This window comes from Carassius carassius, chromosome 46 (assembly GCF_963082965.1).
Source record: "Carassius carassius chromosome 46, fCarCar2.1, whole genome shotgun sequence".
In the NCBI taxonomy this organism is placed as follows: domain Eukaryota; kingdom Metazoa; phylum Chordata; class Actinopteri; order Cypriniformes; family Cyprinidae; genus Carassius; species Carassius carassius.
In genome coordinates this window covers 17629947-17648213 of record NC_081800.1, presented here as the reverse complement: position 1 = coordinate 17648213, position 18267 = coordinate 17629947, and the positions used below count along the sequence as shown (strand labels likewise).

Below are 18267 nucleotides of genomic sequence, written 5' to 3'. Positions count from 1 at the left end.
ACTGCATACAGTGCATAAAATATTTAGCACTGGATACTGCATACTGTTTCACATACATTTTTAAGCAAATAGTAGACAGTATACTATAATTCAATTCAAGTTTATTTGTATAGCGCTTTTTACAATACAAATCGTTACAAAGCAACTTTACAGAAAATGTAAAGGGATTTACATCCCGTTTTGCCACGGGATGTAAATCCCGTGGCAAAACATAGAAACAAGATAGAGACATCATTAGCATAGCTGCTGATCCAACAAAGTAAAATTAGTTTAACCCAAGCTAAAGAATAAAAATGCAGATGCAACTACACTCACAATTTAAGAGATACATTATTCGAATGCTTGGCGAAAGAGATGCGTTTTTAATCTAGATTTAAACAGAGAGAGTGTGTCTGAACCCCGAACATTATCAGGAAGGCTATTCCAGAGTTTGGGAGCCAAATGTGAAAAAGCTCTACCTCCTTTAGTGGACTTTGCTATCCTAGGAACTACCAAAAGTCCAGCGTTTTGTGACCTTAGGGTGCGTGATGGGTTGTAGCGTGGTAGAAGGCTAGTTAGGTACGCAGGAGCTAAACCATTTAGGGCCTTATAGGTAAGTAATGATAATTTGTAACAGATACGGAACTTAATAGGTAGCCAGTGCAGAGACTGTAAAATTGGGGTAATATGATCATATTTTCTTGACCTGGTAAGGACTCTAGCTGCTGCATTTTGGACTACCTGTAGCTTGTTTATTGACGAAGCAGGACAACCACCTAGAAGTGCATTACAATAGTCCAGTCTAGAGGTCATGAATGCATGAACTAGCTTTTCTGCATCAGAAACAGATAACATGTTTCGTAGCTTGGCAATGTTTCTAAGATGGAAGAATGCAGTTTTTGTAACATTGGAAATATGATTTTCAAAAGACAAATTGCTGTCTAATATAACACCCAGATTTCTGACTGTAGAGGAAGTAACAGTACATCCGTCTAGTTGCAGATTGTAATCTACAAGATTCTGTGTGGTGTTTTTTGGTCCAATAATTAATATCTCTGTCTTATCTGAATTTAATTGGAGAAAATTATTTGTCATCCAATCTTTTACATTTTTAACACACTCTGTTAGCTTAGATAATTGGGAAGTTTCATCTGGTCTCGTTGAAATATATAGCTGAGTATCATCAGCATAACAGTGGAAGCTTATTCCGTATTTTCTAATAATATTACCAAGGGGCAACATGTATATTGAAAATAGAAGGGGACCTAGGACGGATCCTTGTGGCACTCCATATTTTACTGATGATAAATGAGATGACACCCCATTTAAGTAAACAAAATGGTAGCGATCGGACAGGTAGGATCTAAACCATCTTAGAGCCTGCCCTTGAATACCTGTATAGTTTTGTAATCGATCTATGAGTATGTCATGATCTATGGTGTCGAACGCAGCACTAAGATCAAGTAAGACTAGAAATGAGATGCAGCCTTGATCTGACGCAAGAAGCAGGTCATTTGTAATTTTAACAAGTGCAGTTTCTGTGCTATGGTGGGGCCTAAAACCTGACTGAAATTCTTCATACAGATCATTTTTATGCAGGAAGGTGCTCAATTGAGCAGACACAACTTTTTCTAAAATTTTAGACATAAATGGAAGATTTGAAATAGGCCTATAATTTGCCAGTACACTAGGATCTAGTTTTGGTTTCTTAATAAGAGGCTTGATAACCGCCAGCTTGAATGGTTTTGGGACGTGACCTAAAGATAACGACGAGTTAATGATATTGAGAAGCGGTTCTTCGCCTACAGGTAACAGCTCTTTTAGTAATTTAGTGGGTACAGGATCTAATAAACATGTTGTTGGTTTAGATACAGTGATAAGTTTATTTAGCTCTTCCTGTCCTATATTTGTAAAGCACTGCAGTTTATCTTTGAGGGCGATGGATGAAACTGAAGTGTTAGACGCTGTAGAATCTACATTCGCTATTGTATTTCTAATGTTATCTATTTTATCAGTGAAGAAATTCATAAAGTCATTACTATTTAACGTTGGTGGAATATTTGAATCAGGTGGCGTCTGGTAATTTGTTAATTTAGCCACTGTGCTAAATAAAAACCTTGGATTGTTTTGGTTATTTTCAATGAGTTTGTGGATATGCTCTGCCCTAGCAGTTTTTAGAGCCTGTCTATAGCTGGACATACTGTTTTTCCATGCAATTTTAAAAACTTCCAAGTTAGTTTTTCTCCATTTGCGTTCAAGACTACGAGTTACTTTCTTGAGAGAGTGAGTATTACTGTTATACCATGGCACAGTACGTTTTTCTCTAACCTTTTTCAATTTGATGGGGGCAACAGCTTCTAATGTATTAGAGAAAATAGTGCCCATGTTGTCAGTAATTTCGTCTAATTCATGTGTATTTTTGGGTACAAATAGCAGTTGAGATAGATCAGGCAGGTTATTTGCGAATCTGTCTTTGGTGGCTGGAACAATAGTTCTGCCCAGACGGTAACGCTGAGACATATAGTTAATATCAGTTATACGCAGCATGCACGATACAAGGAAATGGTCTGTAATATCATCACATTGGGGTACAATATCTATAGCAGTAAGATCGATTCCATGCGATATAATTAGATCTAGTGTATGATTAAAACGATGAGTGGGCCCGGTGACATTTTGCTTGACTCCAAAGGAGTTTATTAGGTCAGTAAACGCAAGTCCTAATGTATCATTTGCATTTTCAACGTGAATATTAAAATCTCCCATGATTAGCGCCTTATCAACTGTAACTAGAAGATCTGAGAGGAAATCTGCAAATTCTTTTAGGAATTCTGTATACGGCCCTGGTGGTCTATACACAGTAGCCAGAGCAAGAGATACATTAGATTTCTTTTGCATGTCTGACAGTGTAACATTTAGCAAAAGTATTTCAAAAGAGTTAAACCTGTATCCTGTTTTCTGGGTAACATTGAGAATATCACTATATATTGTTGCAACACCTCCTCCACGACCAGTCTGACGGGGCTCATGCTTATAACAGTAGTTTGGTGGAGTAGACTCATTTAGACCAAAATAATCATTTGGTTTTAGCCAGGTTTCAGTCAAGCAGAGTACATCAAAACTATTTTCTGTGATCATTTCATTTACAATAACTGCTTTGGGTGTGAGTGATCTAATATTTATGAGCCCAAACTTTAAAAGTTGTTTTTGTTCATTTACTTTACATTTTTCTGGTTTAATTACGATAAGATTTTTTCTAGATCCTACATTATATTTTGACCTCACTATTCGGGGAACAGACACAGTCTTAATAGTTTTTACAGCACAAGTACTTTTATCATTTAAGCGGGTGGAACAAAACTCATCATAATAGTTATTAGAGAATTGTCTTACTAGTCACATGGAGCGAAGTGTCCTGGAGATGTTGTCAGAGAGCAGCTCCGCTCCGATTCTGCTGGGGTGTAATCCATCAGCGCGAAACAGCCTAGGACGCTCCCAGAAAAGATTCCAGTTATTAACAAATAGCAGTTTCTGTTCTTTACACCATGACAACAACCATTCATTTAAAGCAAAAAGTCTACTGAACCTTTCGTGTCCTCGTCGATACGTGGGCAGTGGTCCTGACACGACGATCGTCGCCGCGGGCGTCGTGCTGCGAACCGTCTCGATCAGGCTGCTGAAGTCCCTCTTCAGCGTCTCCGTCTGCCGCAGCGTGGTGTCGTTAACCCCGGCGTGAAGCACGACCGCTCTGGGGCTCTCGTCGACCTTCAGGATCGCGGGTATCTGCGCAGAAACATCGAGAACACGAGCACCAGGCAAACAATGAGTGTGCACTTTACCTTCGGCTAACGTAGCACTTACGTGTCGGACGATGGAGTCTCCGATGATCACAGCGTCGCGTCCTGTCTCGCGGAGGGGAGCGAAGCGGTTCCGGATGGAGATGTCGAAGGCAGGAGGGGGAGAAGTCGTCGCCCGGGACCCGGCTCGCGTCTTTCGCTGTGGATGCACCCAGGGTCCGTGGTGTCCCGGCGTCGCAGTGAAGGACATCTGGGAAGATCGCGTCCTGGGTGCACCGGGCCTGTGCAGAGAAACACACGGAGTAGACGTGGTGGGACTGTTAACAGATCGCTGTATACTTACCCCGGACTTGTGAGCGTCAGCCCGGGATGATTCCAGCGCGGTTCTCCGCTCTCTCAGCTGGGCCTGCCTTACCTCCAGGTCGCGAATCTGCTTTCCCACGGCCTCGAGCTCGAGCTGCACAGAGTGGAGACATTCATCCGCCATTAAAGCAAGTAACAGTGAGTACAGCAGTGGTAATGTGTGTGAATAGAGTATTAGCAATGTTAGCGCAGTTAGCTGCAACCACGCCGCTGATGCTAACGGGCTAAAAGCTAATAGCGGACCCGGGAGATCAAAATAAAACTAGTGATAGCGAGGCGCTCTGATTGTTTTTGTTGTAGAATACAATAGAGGATATAGTCACACGTTATATAAACGGAAACGATGATGTATAAAATTGTTTTTTGAGTTAAAAATAGTCAATGAAAAGAATATAGTGACGGAGCTCAAACGCAGTACAGCCGCCAACAACAAACAGGAAGTGACGTCACGTACTATAAGCACTATGCTAATATTTCATTCCAGACATAACAAGATCATGGGCTCTTATTCATTTCTTATCATTTTGACATTGGACTGTGAAACTACAATAGTAATGTTTGGTTAATTGAGCTTTATGCTTTTTCTCTCATATTTGTTGACGCACTCGAGTTTAGGCTGAAGGAAGCCAGGCGAAGTGTAGAAGCATTGAGAAGTGTGTTTATTCTAATTAAATGAGAATCTTAATGAGTAGTTCTCTCCATAGACCTTGAGCCACTTTCATGTGCTCAGTGACGAAATCCAGCCAGTGGCTGAGAGGCAGCTGGTGACCAGCCACTCACTCGATTGAAGCGTATAAAATGTTTAAGAGAGACAGAAAAAAATTATAGTTCCAGCTTTAAATTCTGACTAAATGCGCCAATTTGTTAAAATAGCCAATACTGATAAAGAAACCAAGCAATCAGTAGACTTTTTTTGGTTTGTCAACTGGTTATGCTTAGGAAGCAACACTTAGCAGATGCACGTTGTGTCATTTACTGTATTGCTGTTGGCACTTTTTATGCAGTAAAACCAATAAGCCATTTGTGGTTGTGTTTCAATGATAAGATTGTGTTTGTGTGTGTTTTTATCCTGAGGTTGGTTTTGATGGTAGATTGCTTTGGCGGTCAGATGAGGACAGGCTCTCTCTCCCTGCCGTTCTGAGACGGGACTGGAATAGCGAGCAGTGCTATACTGCCATCACAGTAATTGGACCTAAATTTGTTAAATGAATGAGTAATTTCTGCTGCCTTGGTCACAGCTGAGGACAGGACGGACATAGGCTCAGGTCCCCAACCAGACGGTCTGTCAGCATACAGATGAATGAAAATAAATTAAGACAGCGTGTGATTTTTTTTTCCTCCATCAGCAGAAGTGATGAGTTCTGATGAAAAGTGAGAAAAGTGTTCCTGGGGCTCAGTGGTAGAGCATTGTGTTAGCAGCACAAAAGGTTGTGGGTTCAATTCCCAGAGAACACACATACTAGTATAGGCTAAATGCACTGTAAGTTGCTTTGGATAAAAGCATCTGCTAGATGCATAAATGTAAATGATGAACTTTGTTTGGAAAGCTGATTTAATTGTTTTCTTTCTAATTTACAACTGTAGACATTTGAAGACAAACCTTGACCTTATCACCAGAATTTCTTGTCTGGCCTTCTTAGATTTCAGCTAATTAAATCTCTTCCTGGCACAAAAAAATGCACAGGCATCAGCATTGCATGACAAAACTGTCACTGGCAATATTGAAAAAAATCAGTGCATATACCTAGCCTACTTTATTTTCCGCAAATGTGGTATAAACAAATGTAAATGTAACACAAAACTGTGTCTAAAAAGCTGTTGTGACACATATTCATGAATTGCAAACACAGTGTGCTGCACTGTCACCGCATACTTTAATAATTAAAACATCTGAGGAGTTGCACATTCAAAAGCAAAATAATGAAAACGTACAAACAGTTTTTGTCCCATGCGGAGTACTTCCTCTAATATCCACCAACTGTTCCTGCTTATAGCTTTCGTTTGATGGTTGATGGCACCTGTCTGCTGTAATACAAGCAGTAATTACACAGCACATTGTGTTCTGGAATATGCAATGCAGGTGGCTTTTAGAGGAAAGATCTGGGCTTTTTCTGTAATAAGAAATTCTGTTTATACAAAAATAATAATTTACATTTTGCAACTGAATTGCACTTAATCTTACGTGGAGCAATTTCTGCACCACTAGTGGCACCAAATAGAATTGCGACTGAATTATGGACGAATCCCAAATGTCATTTTTGTGCCCTTGAAAGAGACATTATTCATAATTTTTGTAAATTTAGGGAAGTTTATATACTATTTTTTAACGATCCTTTTAACGATCATGTGATTGTGGGTGCAAGACCTGAGGCTTACTTTTGGTTAATTACTCCCCAGTTAATGGCGCTAGTCTGAAGCTCATCAGGATGGCCATGATTTAAGTACACAGAGCTGGAGAGAGAGACACACAGACAGAGAGCAGTGGATTCAGACAGGACGAAACATCATTAATCTGCATTTGCTCCAATCTCACTCTCCTCTGGATCATCTGCTCGACAGGTGCTCAGTGAGGGGCTCTGAGGGACCCTGGCACTCTCTCAGTCTCTCTCTCTCTCTCTCTCGCTCTCTCTCTCCAATTTGTTTAGGGCCACTGCTGCTTGCCAGGGGACATCTGTATTCTTCCAAAGCCAGCCATCCTCTTCTTTCTTTTAACCTTTCTCTCATGTCTTGCTGTTGTAACCATTGCACCCCTTATTCTTCACTTGTATTCTATTAGTTTTTACTTGTATGAATGATGTATATGGCACTTTCCACAAAAAGGATACAAAACAGGATATTTCAATCATATAAATCATTAGTACTTTTTCTTTTTTTTTACTTTTCCGTTTTATTTGTGGTTTGGATTTTTTTGAGCCCTCTTAGCAAATCTAGGAAATGTCTTAAAACAGTTTTATTTAAAATGTATAAAATAATAACCATAAAAACCCATTATATTTCATTTATATTATTATTATTATTATATTTTCCCAAATTAATATTATTATTATTAGCTTACATTTGCAACCCTTTTGCCCAGTATAGCCAAAATAATAATAATAATAATAATTTACAAAATATTGGAAATGTCTTTTAACAATTAAATTTGAATGTATATTTATAATAATAATATATAAAAATGAAAATAATAATCCATGTTACACATTCTTTTCAAGTTTATATATATAAGTTCTTTTTTTCACATCATGCTATTGAAAGGCTGCAAAATAATGTTACTTCTTGAGTATCATGATTATAAAAAAATGTAACTTTTTTTGTAACAGGGAAATTATGTAATAATTTAAAGTAGTATTTATTACGGTGAACTGAATTCAGCAAAAATCTAAGCAAATTAATGAGACCAGTTTGTACCCCATACATACTGTATGCATTCAGATTTGCAATAATGTTCCCCAGGGGAGCAGCCTGAGGCCAGAAACGCTGTGCTGTTCCCTTGGGCGCCTCTTTGCACGTGAAGAAACCAAGTCACCAATTTCTCTTCCATTGCAACCAATTAAACTACTGACCGCCCTGTTTGAAGGTGACCGGCCAGCTAAAGAGATGTGCCTTATGCATCTTTTGATAATAACATTCTTTTATTTTTCAGCCATCGCAAAAATCTTCCCTCCTTTCCTTCCATAGCTGTGTCAGCCTTGACCTCATCATGATCATTCCTTATCTCAAACCATTTCATCCTTATCTCCCACCGCGCTCCTCACAATTACGCCAGCCTTCAGAAAATGCCAAACACACGGCCTAAGAAATAGGATTGCCAAGCTTCAGTATTAGAGAGTGGCAAGCACGCCTGAGATTCCATTTATCAGGCCCAGACAGGTTCCGAATCATTTGAATTTGTTAAATCGCTTTCCCTCGCCTTTGATCTTCCTGTGCCCTTCTCTCTATTTATAAACCCCTCCTCCCCCACTCTTTCTCCCGCACTTCTCCCGTATCCACACACAGCCCTGGATCACTCTCTCCCAAATCCTCTTCCCAAATATTCTTTTCACACCAGCTCCTTTATCCCCGTGCACAGCTGTCCCTCGGTCCCTGGCTGCCCCCGCACCGCAGGATCTTTAAACGTGGTGATTACAGGCCCGGCGTGTGTTGCAGGATTCCTAGCATGTCACTGGCTTTAAAACGACTACCAAAGCCCGGTCCTCCTCCCCCTTCTCCAGCCTGATCAGGTTCCTGCAGCTTGTTAGGAGAATCAGACTCAGATACAGTGGCAGAACAACATCTCCCCCTGCACCACATAGGCTTGATGAGGCTGTTAAGACCTCTGGCATTATCATCAAGGTACTTTGTTTGTCAGCGGAGGATCTGGTAGCTTGCAGTGTCCAATCAACACGCTTGCTTGAAGCCAGTGATCTCAGATGTCATTGGGCTGGTCTTTATTGGTTTAATTTTCATGGAAGATGCGCTAAAGTGCCATACGTTATCCAAGCAGTAAGTATTAGATGTTATTCCCATTTTTATAAATGCATGACACACACACACAAACACAGTCGCATGCACTTACCCTGTCACAACGATTTACAGCGTGAGCCGGGCCCGGAAAGTGTTCTTTAATTGAATGAGGTAATTATACACTAGGGGCAGGAAGCAGATTGGACCTGATTTATGCATGCTGGCTGTGGTGTTTTGTCACACACACTTTGACTCTGCTGCAAGGACAACTGTCCCCCACACGCTTCGGGTGCTTCTGTGTTCTGCTACCCCTGTGTTTCTCTGCTCTCCACATCTTTCTCTTATTGTCAACAAATCTGTGCCATTCCTCAGCTGGCATGTGGACAGACTAAACAGGTTTGGGTCCTCTCGTCCTCTCTCGTTGGATCAGTCACACATGTCCTGAATTATGTCAGCAAGTGTATTGCAGTGACGGTGGAGCTTAGACTTGTTTATGTGGCTGAGGGGCATAGTGCCATTCAGACAAACTTTCCTCTTAGCCAGTTAAATGGATAGTTCACTTAAAAATGAAAGTTATGTCATTGTAATAAGGAAGAGCTAGGATCCAAGTGCAATGAAAGAGTTTATTGAGAGAGAGCGACGACACAAGTCTCTGTAAAACGGGAACACAGGTTGCTGCAGGTTATGCAGGGAAAAGGTCACTCAGAACAGAAACGGCAAATGGCTAAGAACAAAGGATAGATCACGGGACGGTCTCCGTAGAGGGTCCTCGATGAATGGGTCAGGGGCTCTCTCTGAATTAGTGAACGGCAGGAATGCAGCAGGTTAACAGGGAGACCGGCTAGCGGAGCCTTGACCTCTCGTTCCCACGTATTGGGCGGCCGCAATGCTCTGAGCGCTGCTCAGGTAGATCCTCGACAGCGGGAGGGCTGGACACAGTAGAAGAGAGGTTAATAGGCAGTGATAAGGTGTAGCTGACCTGAACCTGACTGTAGACAGGACTGTGACAAGACAAGACGGATACAGCAGGGTTTGTAGAAAGCAACCAGCATCATACTCCGATGAAATAATCCGACAACTGGCAAGAAAAACAGAGGACATTAAATAGCAAGTGAGTTAGAGAGGGAACAGGTGGAAAGGATCAGCGAAAAGGCTACAAATGAGAAACAGCTGAAGAGGGAAAGGGAAAGAGCGAGGTAATGACCAGCAGAGGGAGGAAAAGGAAAGGAGAGACAGAGAGGAGAACCAGACTCATAACAGTGCCCCCCCCTCAACGAGCGCCCCCTGGCGCTCCCGAGGGAGGGGTCTGGCGGTTCAGGAGGAAATCATCAATGAGAGAGCGATCCAGGACGTCCCGGGAGGGTACCCAGCTTCTCTCCCCAGGACCGTAACCCTCCCAATCTACTAAGAATTGATGGCCACGACCGCGACGACGCATATCAAGAATCTTGCGTACAGTGTAGACAGACGTGCCAACGGCCTGAATAGGAGGAACGGAAACACGAGAAGGAACGCGAACGACTGATTTAATGCAGGAAACGTGAAAAACCGGGTGAATGCGCCGGAGCTTAGGAGGAAGCCTCAACTTTACCGTGACAGGATTAATGACCTTGGAAATCTGAAAAGGTCCGATAAAACGGGGAGCTAATTTACGAGACGGTGCCTGGAGAGGCAAATTGGTAGTGGAAAGCCACACCCGTTGACCACACACGTACCTAGGACTCTTGACGCGACGTTTGTTAGCATTGCTTAGAGTACGAGCCCTAGACTGACACAGGGATGCTCTCACCCGTCTCCATGTACCCTTAGAGCGTTTAATAAAAGCCTGAACGGAGGGAACGTTGGACTTGGTCTCTTGCGAGGAGAACAGGGGGGGTTGGTATCCCAGACAACAGTGAAACGGCGATAGACCAGTAGCAGAGGACGGGAGCGAATTGTGAGCATATTCTGCCCAAGGTAATTGTTCGACCCACGAGGAGGGATTCCGAAACGGCAGGCTGCGCAGCAACCGGCCGACTATCTGGTTAGTGCGCTCCACCTGCCCGTTGGTTTGGGGGTGAAAACCTGACGAGAGGCTGACGGACGCACCAATCAGACGACAGAATTCCTTCCAGAATTGAGACGCGAACTGGGGTCCCCTATCGGAAACTACGTCAGAGGGAAGCCCGTGATTCTTGAAAACGTGAGATACCAGTACTTGAGCGGTCTCCTTGGCAGAGGGGAGCTTAGGGAGCGGTATAAAGTGAGCGGACTTGGAAAACCGGTCTACCACCGTGAGAATAACAGTATTACCAGCCGAGGGAGGAAGGCCGGTAATAAAGTCAAGGCCAATGTGGGACCAAGGACGCGAAGGAATAGGAAGTGGTCTAAGGAGGCCGGCAGGCGGGGAGTGACCAGACTTAGTCTGAGCGCAAATAGCGCAAGAGGCCACGACGCGACGTACATCGGGTTCTAAAGTGGGCCACCAAAATCGTTGACAGACCATAGCTAACGTGCCCCTAACGCCGGGGTGGGCAGTTAATTTGGAAGAGTGGGCCCACTGAATTACAGCCGAGCGAGCGGAAACCGGGACAAAAAGGAGGTCTTTAGGAACGTTACGCGGAGCAATAGAATGGGACAGTGCGCACTTAACGAGCCTCTCTATACCCCATACAGCTGCACCAATCACTCGCCCCGGAGGGATTATCTCCCGGGGCGTGGGGATGTCGCCAGAGGGGTCAAATAGACGAGACAAGGAGTCTGGTTTGACGTTCTTAGAGCCAGGTCGATAGGAGATAGTAAAATCGAAACGAGCAAAAAATAACGACCAGCGTGCCTGGCGCGCATTGAGTCTCTTGGCAGAACGAATGTACTCTAGATTTCTATGATCAGTCCAGACTATGAACGGAACGGTAGAGCCCTCCAACCATTGTCTCCACTGGTCTAACGCTAAACGAATGGCCAGGAGTTCACGATCCCCCACATCATAATTCCGTTCCGCAGGCGAGAGGCGACGAGAAAAAAACGCGCACGGATGAATCTTATTATCAGAGTCTGAACGTTGAGAAAGAACGCCCCCAACACCCGTCTCAGACGCATCAACCTCGACTATGAACTGTTTGGATACATCAGGGGTCATGAGAATGGGCGCGGAGGTAAATAGATGCTTTAAACGATCAAAAGCCCGCTGAGCAGACTCAGTCCACCTAAAGCTGGTCTTATTCGATGTGAGAGCGGTAAGGGGCGCGGCTATCTGGCTGAAATTACGTATAAAGCGCCGATAGAAATTGGCGAATCCAAGAAAACGCTGCAACGCGACTCGCGACTCAGGAATGGGCCACTCGGTAACGGCTTGTACCTTACCGGGGTCCATGCTTATCCCCCCCGCAGAGATTACGGAACCAAGAAAGGTGACGGTGTGGGCATGAAACGTGCATTTCTCGGCCTTAACGACCAAACGGTTCTCCAGGAGGCGCTGGAGAACACGGCGAACATGCTGGACATGAACCTGGAGAGACGGCGAGAAAATCAGAATATCGTCTAAATAAACGAAGACGAAAACGTTAAGCATATCTCTCAGAACGTCGTTGATAAACGCTTGAAAGACTGCAGGTGCGTTGACGAGGCCGAATGGAAGCACCCGATATTCAAAGTGCCCAAGAGGGGTATTGAAAGCGGTCTTCCATTCGTCCCCCTCCCTTATGCGGATCAGATGATAGGCACTACGCAAATCTAACTTAGTGAAGACCCTAGCCCCCTGTAAAAGCTCGAACGCGGATGCCATAAGCGGCAGGGGATAACGATTCTTAACAGTAATCTTGTTTAGCCCCCGGTAATCGATACAGGGCCGAAGAGAGCCGTCTTTTTTCTTTACAAAGAAAAACCCCGCACCTGCAGGCGAAGACGATGCGACAATTGTTCCCGCGGCTAACGAGTCTGACAGATAACTCTCTAGAGCTTTGCGTTCTGGACCCGTTAGAGAATACAAACTACCACGAGGGGGCGAAGTACCGGGCAACAGATCAATACTACAATCATAGGGACGGTGTGGAGGAAGAGAAGTGGCCCGGGACCGACTAAAGACCGCCCTCAGATCGTGATACACCTCCGGGACCCCAGTCAAATCGGCCGGCTCCTCCTGAAAGACAGAGATGGGAGAGACAGAAGGATTAGCGGATAACAGACAATTGACATGGCAAGACAGGTTCCATGACAGAATACTATTACTAGACCAATCGAGGTGAGGATTGTGTCTGGCTAACCAGGGGTGACCTAGAACTACCGGGGCGTAAGGGGAATGAAAAATTAGGAAGGAAAGGGTCTCATGATGGTTACCAGAAACGGTTAGAGCTAACGGGATAGACTGAAGGTCGATACTGGGCAGAGGACTACCATCTAAAGCAAAAAGGGGTGTGGTCTGCTTACGGCTCCTCAACGGAATACCTTGTCTACGTGCCCAAGCTTCGTCGAGGAAATTCTCCTCCGCTCCAGAATCTATTAAAGCCTTGCATGAAACGGTGGTACCAGCCCAGCTCAAGGTTATAGGAATGGATGTGCAGGACGTGGACGAGGAGATCAAGGAAGTTGCGCTCGCCAGTACCCCCTCTTCTACTGGCAAGCGTTGGCTTTTACGGGGCAGTTCAAAACAAAGTGACTGGCCGATCCGCAGTACAGGCAAAGTCGATGGATAAGGCGCCGTTCTCTCTCCTTCGCTGATATACGCAGACCGCCCAGCTGCATCGGCTCTGGAACCGGAGTAGAGCGGGGAGGAGAAGCCGCTGCAGCCGTAGAACGGGAGGTGGAGTCGGCACCTCTGACGCGGCGGCGTTGATCAAACCTCTTCTCCACCCGGATAGCGAGATCAATGAGTTGGTCGAGACTCGTAGGTAGCTCGCGGGCAATGACCTCATCCTTGACCTGAGCGCTCAGTCCCTCCAGAAAGCGAGCCGTGAGGGCGGTTTCGTTCCACCCGCAGGTGGTCGCGAGAGTACGGAACTCTATGGAATAATCCACCACGGATCGTCCTCCCTGACGGAGTGAGGAAAGCTGACGGGAGGCCTCTTCACCATGGGCCGAATGGTCGAATACCCGCAACATCTCTCCCTTGAAAGTATCGAAGCGCATGGTATATTCCGCCCTCGCCTCCCACGCCGCTGCTCCCCAATTGCGTGCACGCCCAGTCAGAAGGGAGATGACATAGGCAACCCGGGCTCGCTCATGGGCATAGGTAGCTGGTTGGAGAGAGAAAACCACCTCACACTGCGTGAGAAACGGACGACACTGAGTGGGCTCTCCACTATAGCACGGGGGGTTATTCACACGCGGCTCCGGTGTCTCAGGCGTCCCAGGAGAGGGCGGAGTAGCTCTCCGGAGCAGCTGAACCTGGGTGGATAAATCAGATAGCTGAGCGGCCAGCGTCTCGACCACACGACGAGTAGCGGTAAGTTCCTCATCATGTCTTCCTAACATCGCTCCTTGCAGTTCGACAGCCGTGTGAATGGTTCTTTCCTTAGCTGGATCCATAATGGTCGGATTATTCTGTAATAAGGAAGAGCTAGGATCCAAGTGCAATGAAAGAGTTTATTGAGAGAGAGCGACGACACAAGTCTCTGTAAAACGGGAACACAGGTTGCTGCAGGTTATGCAGGGAAAAGGTCACTCAGAACAGAAACGGCAAATGGCTAAGAACAAAGGATAGATCACGGGACGGTCTCCGTAGAGGGTCCTCGATGAATGGGTCAAGGGCTCTCTCTGAATTAGTGAACGGCAGGAATGCAGCAGGTTAACAGGGAGACCGGCTAGCGGAGCCTTGACCTCTCGTTCCCACGTATTGGGCGGCCGCAATGCTCTGAGCGCTGCTCAGGTAGATCCTCGACAGCGGGAGGGCTGGACACAGTAGAAGAGAGGTTAATAGGCAGTGATAAGGTGTAGCTGACCTGAACCTGACTGTAGACAGGACTGTGACAAGACAAGACGGATACAGCAGGGTTTGTAGAAAGCCACCAGCATCATACTCCGATGAAATAATCTGACAACTGGCAAGAAAAACAGAGGACATTAAATAGCAAGTGAGTTAGAGAGGGAACAGGTGGAAAGGATCAGCGAAAAGGCTACAAATGAGAAACAGCTGAAGAGGGAAAGGGAAAGAGCGAGGTAATGACCAGCAGAGGGAGGAAAAGGAAAGGAGAGACAGAGAGGAGAACCAGACTCATAACAGTCATTATGTAAAGTGTATTTTTTTGTTGTTTTAATCACTTTACATTCACATAGTGACAATGGCTTTAAAACCATTGAAATGTAAAAGATGTAATCCATTAATATTCTTTAATTAAGCTCGCATCGCATTCATAGTATCCAAACATGGCATGCCAAAATGAATTTGAGACGTGAACTACAAGATAGTAATGCTTTCTAATATTTTTGTAAGAAGCCTCTTATGCTCACCTGGGCTGCATTTATTTGATCAAAACTGCAGTTAAAGCAAATATGATGAAATATTATTAGAATTTAAAATAACTATTTCATGTTTTAATATGTTAAAATGTAATTTATTCCAGTGATGACAAAGCTGAATTTTCATCAGCCATTACTTCAGTCTAGAGTGTCACATAAATTTAAAACGAATGTGTTATGTTTGCTGTGGTGATGATGGAGGGCAATAAATAATGATTTGAATTTAAGTGTATATGGCATCAGAAGACTTGAAATACAGTGAATGAGTCTTAAGCATCTCTTTCTTGATATCTTATTATTCTTTAATGGTGTTTGTATGCTTTTATGATTTGATGGTGTTTTTATGGTGTCTTGGTGTCTATGGTTTTTATGGCTGTTTTGTAGGAGCTTGAAATCCCCTGATAACTATATACTATATAAAAATTATTTCGTGTCTCTCTCTTGGAACAAATAACAACATCTGAGGATGATTAAAATGCACATTTTTCATTTTCGGATGAACTGTCTCTTTAAGGCACACTGCGGCACTTTTGAAGAAAACTGTTTGCAGCAAAAGGGAGTATTTAGAGTGTGAGTCATGTGACATTTGTTGAGCATTGCATCAGGGACCAGCAGTGCCCACTGGCACTTTCTCCCTCTTCCTCTCTCTTTCTCTCACTTTCTCACCAGCAATCTTACAACCAGTCTGCCTCCTTATTATTGCTGTTCTCGCTCTTTATCTCCCTGTGTGCTGTGCAGCCAGTGAGGAGTCTTGCATGCCTAATTTGAGTTAATGATGCCAGGGCTCGGCCAGGCCTAAGGCTCCAGCAGGAGGAACAGCTGTGACCAAGCTGAGACAGCATATCTCTCAAATCAAAAATTTCTCCTTCATTCTTTCTCCCCGCGCATCCTGACATGTGTGCCCACAGCAGCACAGTGTAATGACATCTCCTACGTCAGGAAACCATCTCAACTGCACTCAGAAGAGCTGGAGAAATCAGGAGAGAGTGGAGGCTTGATGAGCAATCTAGAAATAGAAGCAGAGAAGGGCGAAAAATCATCCAAGATTAAGAAGGAGACATGCAGCATGAGGAAGAGGGAGAGAGATAGAAGGGAACAGATTTAAGACTGCAGGGAATTTGAGGCAAGGAAAATCCAGCAGCAGAAATTAAGCAGCTTAAAGTAACTGCTCGCTAAAGCTTAATACTAATGAGAGGGTCCTCGCACGGTCTCATGCAAGAGGTTGCGCGTGCTGTAAAGGATAAGAGAAGACATGCTGGCAGGGAACAGAGACTCAGTGACGTGGATTGGGAGACAGAAAGAGAGAGAGAGAGAGAGAGAGAGAGAGGGCTGTTTCATAACCAAAGGTTGACATCTCTCTGATGAGTTTTGCGCTGACAAAAAATGTGAGCAAAGGCACTTTATTCAGGCTTGATGTAAAAAATTTAACCCGGTGACAGGATTCTAAGCTCATTTGGAAATTTTAAAGGAAGAATTAGTGCATTCGGTTTCTTAAACTTCTATTTTTCTTGTCTCTGCAGGAAGCATCAACCGAACAGGGGCTGTCCCTACATTTCTGCGGACACCCACAGTCATCCAGCCTCATCTGGATATGAAGCCCTTTCTACAGTTTCCAATGGAGACTCCTTCTCCACACAGTGTTGGGCTCTTCCACAACTTCAATGCGGTGAGATTAGGCCACTGAAAACCTCTGTTAACAGTGCTGCCTACAGTATTTCACAACATTATCTGTTACTGTATAATACAATACAGTAACAGAAAATGAAAAGTTACACATAAATGATCTTGAATTACCAGATCAAATTAACTTGTTCAAGGCCCACATTGTTCTGTTCTTACTGGTGAATTCTGTAACAAATACATTTGGACAAATACACTACCCTTTTTTTTTAAAGATACTGATACTTTTATTCAGCAAGTACACATTAAACTGATCAAAGGTGACAGTATTTTCATTTCTATCTCAAAAACATGCTATGGAACTTTCTATTCATCAAAGAATGATAAAAAAAACATCATAGTTTACAAAATGATAGTATTTTCCGGACTATAAGTCGCACTTCTTTTCATAGTTTGGCTGGTCCTGCGACTTATAGTCAGGTGCAACTTATTTATCAAAACTGATTTGACATGAACCAAGAGAAATGAACCAAGAGAAATGAACCAAGTGAAAACATTACCGTCTACAGCGGCGAGAGGGCGCTCTATACAGCTCAGTGCTCACAGCTCCTCTCGCGGCTGTAGACGGTAATGTTTTCTCTTGGTTCTTGGTTCTTGGTTCTAAATAAATGCGACTTATAGTCCAGTGCGACTTATATATGTTTTTTTCCTCGTCTTGACGTATTTTTCGACTGATGCGACTTATACTTAGGTGCGACTTATAGTCCGAAAAAGTAATCAGCACAACTGTTTTCAACACTGATAGTAGTAAGAAATGTTTCTGAGCACAAAATCATCATATTAGAATGATTTCTCAAGGAATATGTGACACTAAAAACTGAAGTAATGATGCTAAAAAAAAAACAGCTTTGCCATTACAGGAATAAGTAAATTATTTTGAAATAGAAAGTTATTTTAAAATGTAATAATTTTCACAATATTATTGTATTTTTGGTCAGATAATTGTAGCCTTACTGGGCAGAAGAGACTTCTTTTAAAATCATTACAAAATATTTCTGACCTCAAACCTTTAAACAAATAATAAAGAAAGGAAATGGCTTTTAAATATTCGGATATACTTGAATAAATAAAAAGTGATACTGCTTTGCAGGAATAATACTGAAAGCAAGCAAAAAATGAAACATTTTCATGTAATTCCAGATCCTTATTGCTATTATTGATTTTTCTTCTGTGGAACACAAGGTGGGGTGGGCAGTGAGGGATTGTAACTGTCAAGCTATTTAAAGCACATACAAATATCATAAAGTTTTCTAAAGCCATATTTAAAGGGATAGTTCAGCCAAAAATGAATATTTTGTCATTTTTAATCACCCACCCATATGACATTCCAAACCAAACCAGTGGTCACCAAAACATTTTGGCTAACAACATTCCACAAAATTATGTCTACAGCAAAAAATAAAGTCATACCCGTTTTGAACAACTTTATGGTGAGTAAATGATAACAATTACATTTTTATGTGCACTATATTTCCTGAAAATATTCCTCTCCACCATTTAGATCTGATGTATTATTACATTGTAATACATTAATACATTCTCATCATTACTTTCAAATAGGGATCTGATTATG

General features: G+C 43.4%; 1 protein-coding gene across 3 annotated transcripts in view; it reads left to right on the top strand.

The window, feature by feature from the left end:
- Positions 1-18267, top strand: part of LOC132129378 (zinc finger protein 385A-like) — a 106656-nt gene that overhangs the window by 54051 nt on the left and 34338 nt on the right. For all 3 annotated transcript variants that reach the window (XM_059540957.1, XM_059540956.1, XM_059540955.1), the window contains exon 2: positions 16535-16680. In XM_059540957.1, the coding sequence (XP_059396940.1) occupies positions 16535-16680 (146 nt within the window). The remainder of the gene's footprint in view (positions 1-16534; positions 16681-18267) is intronic.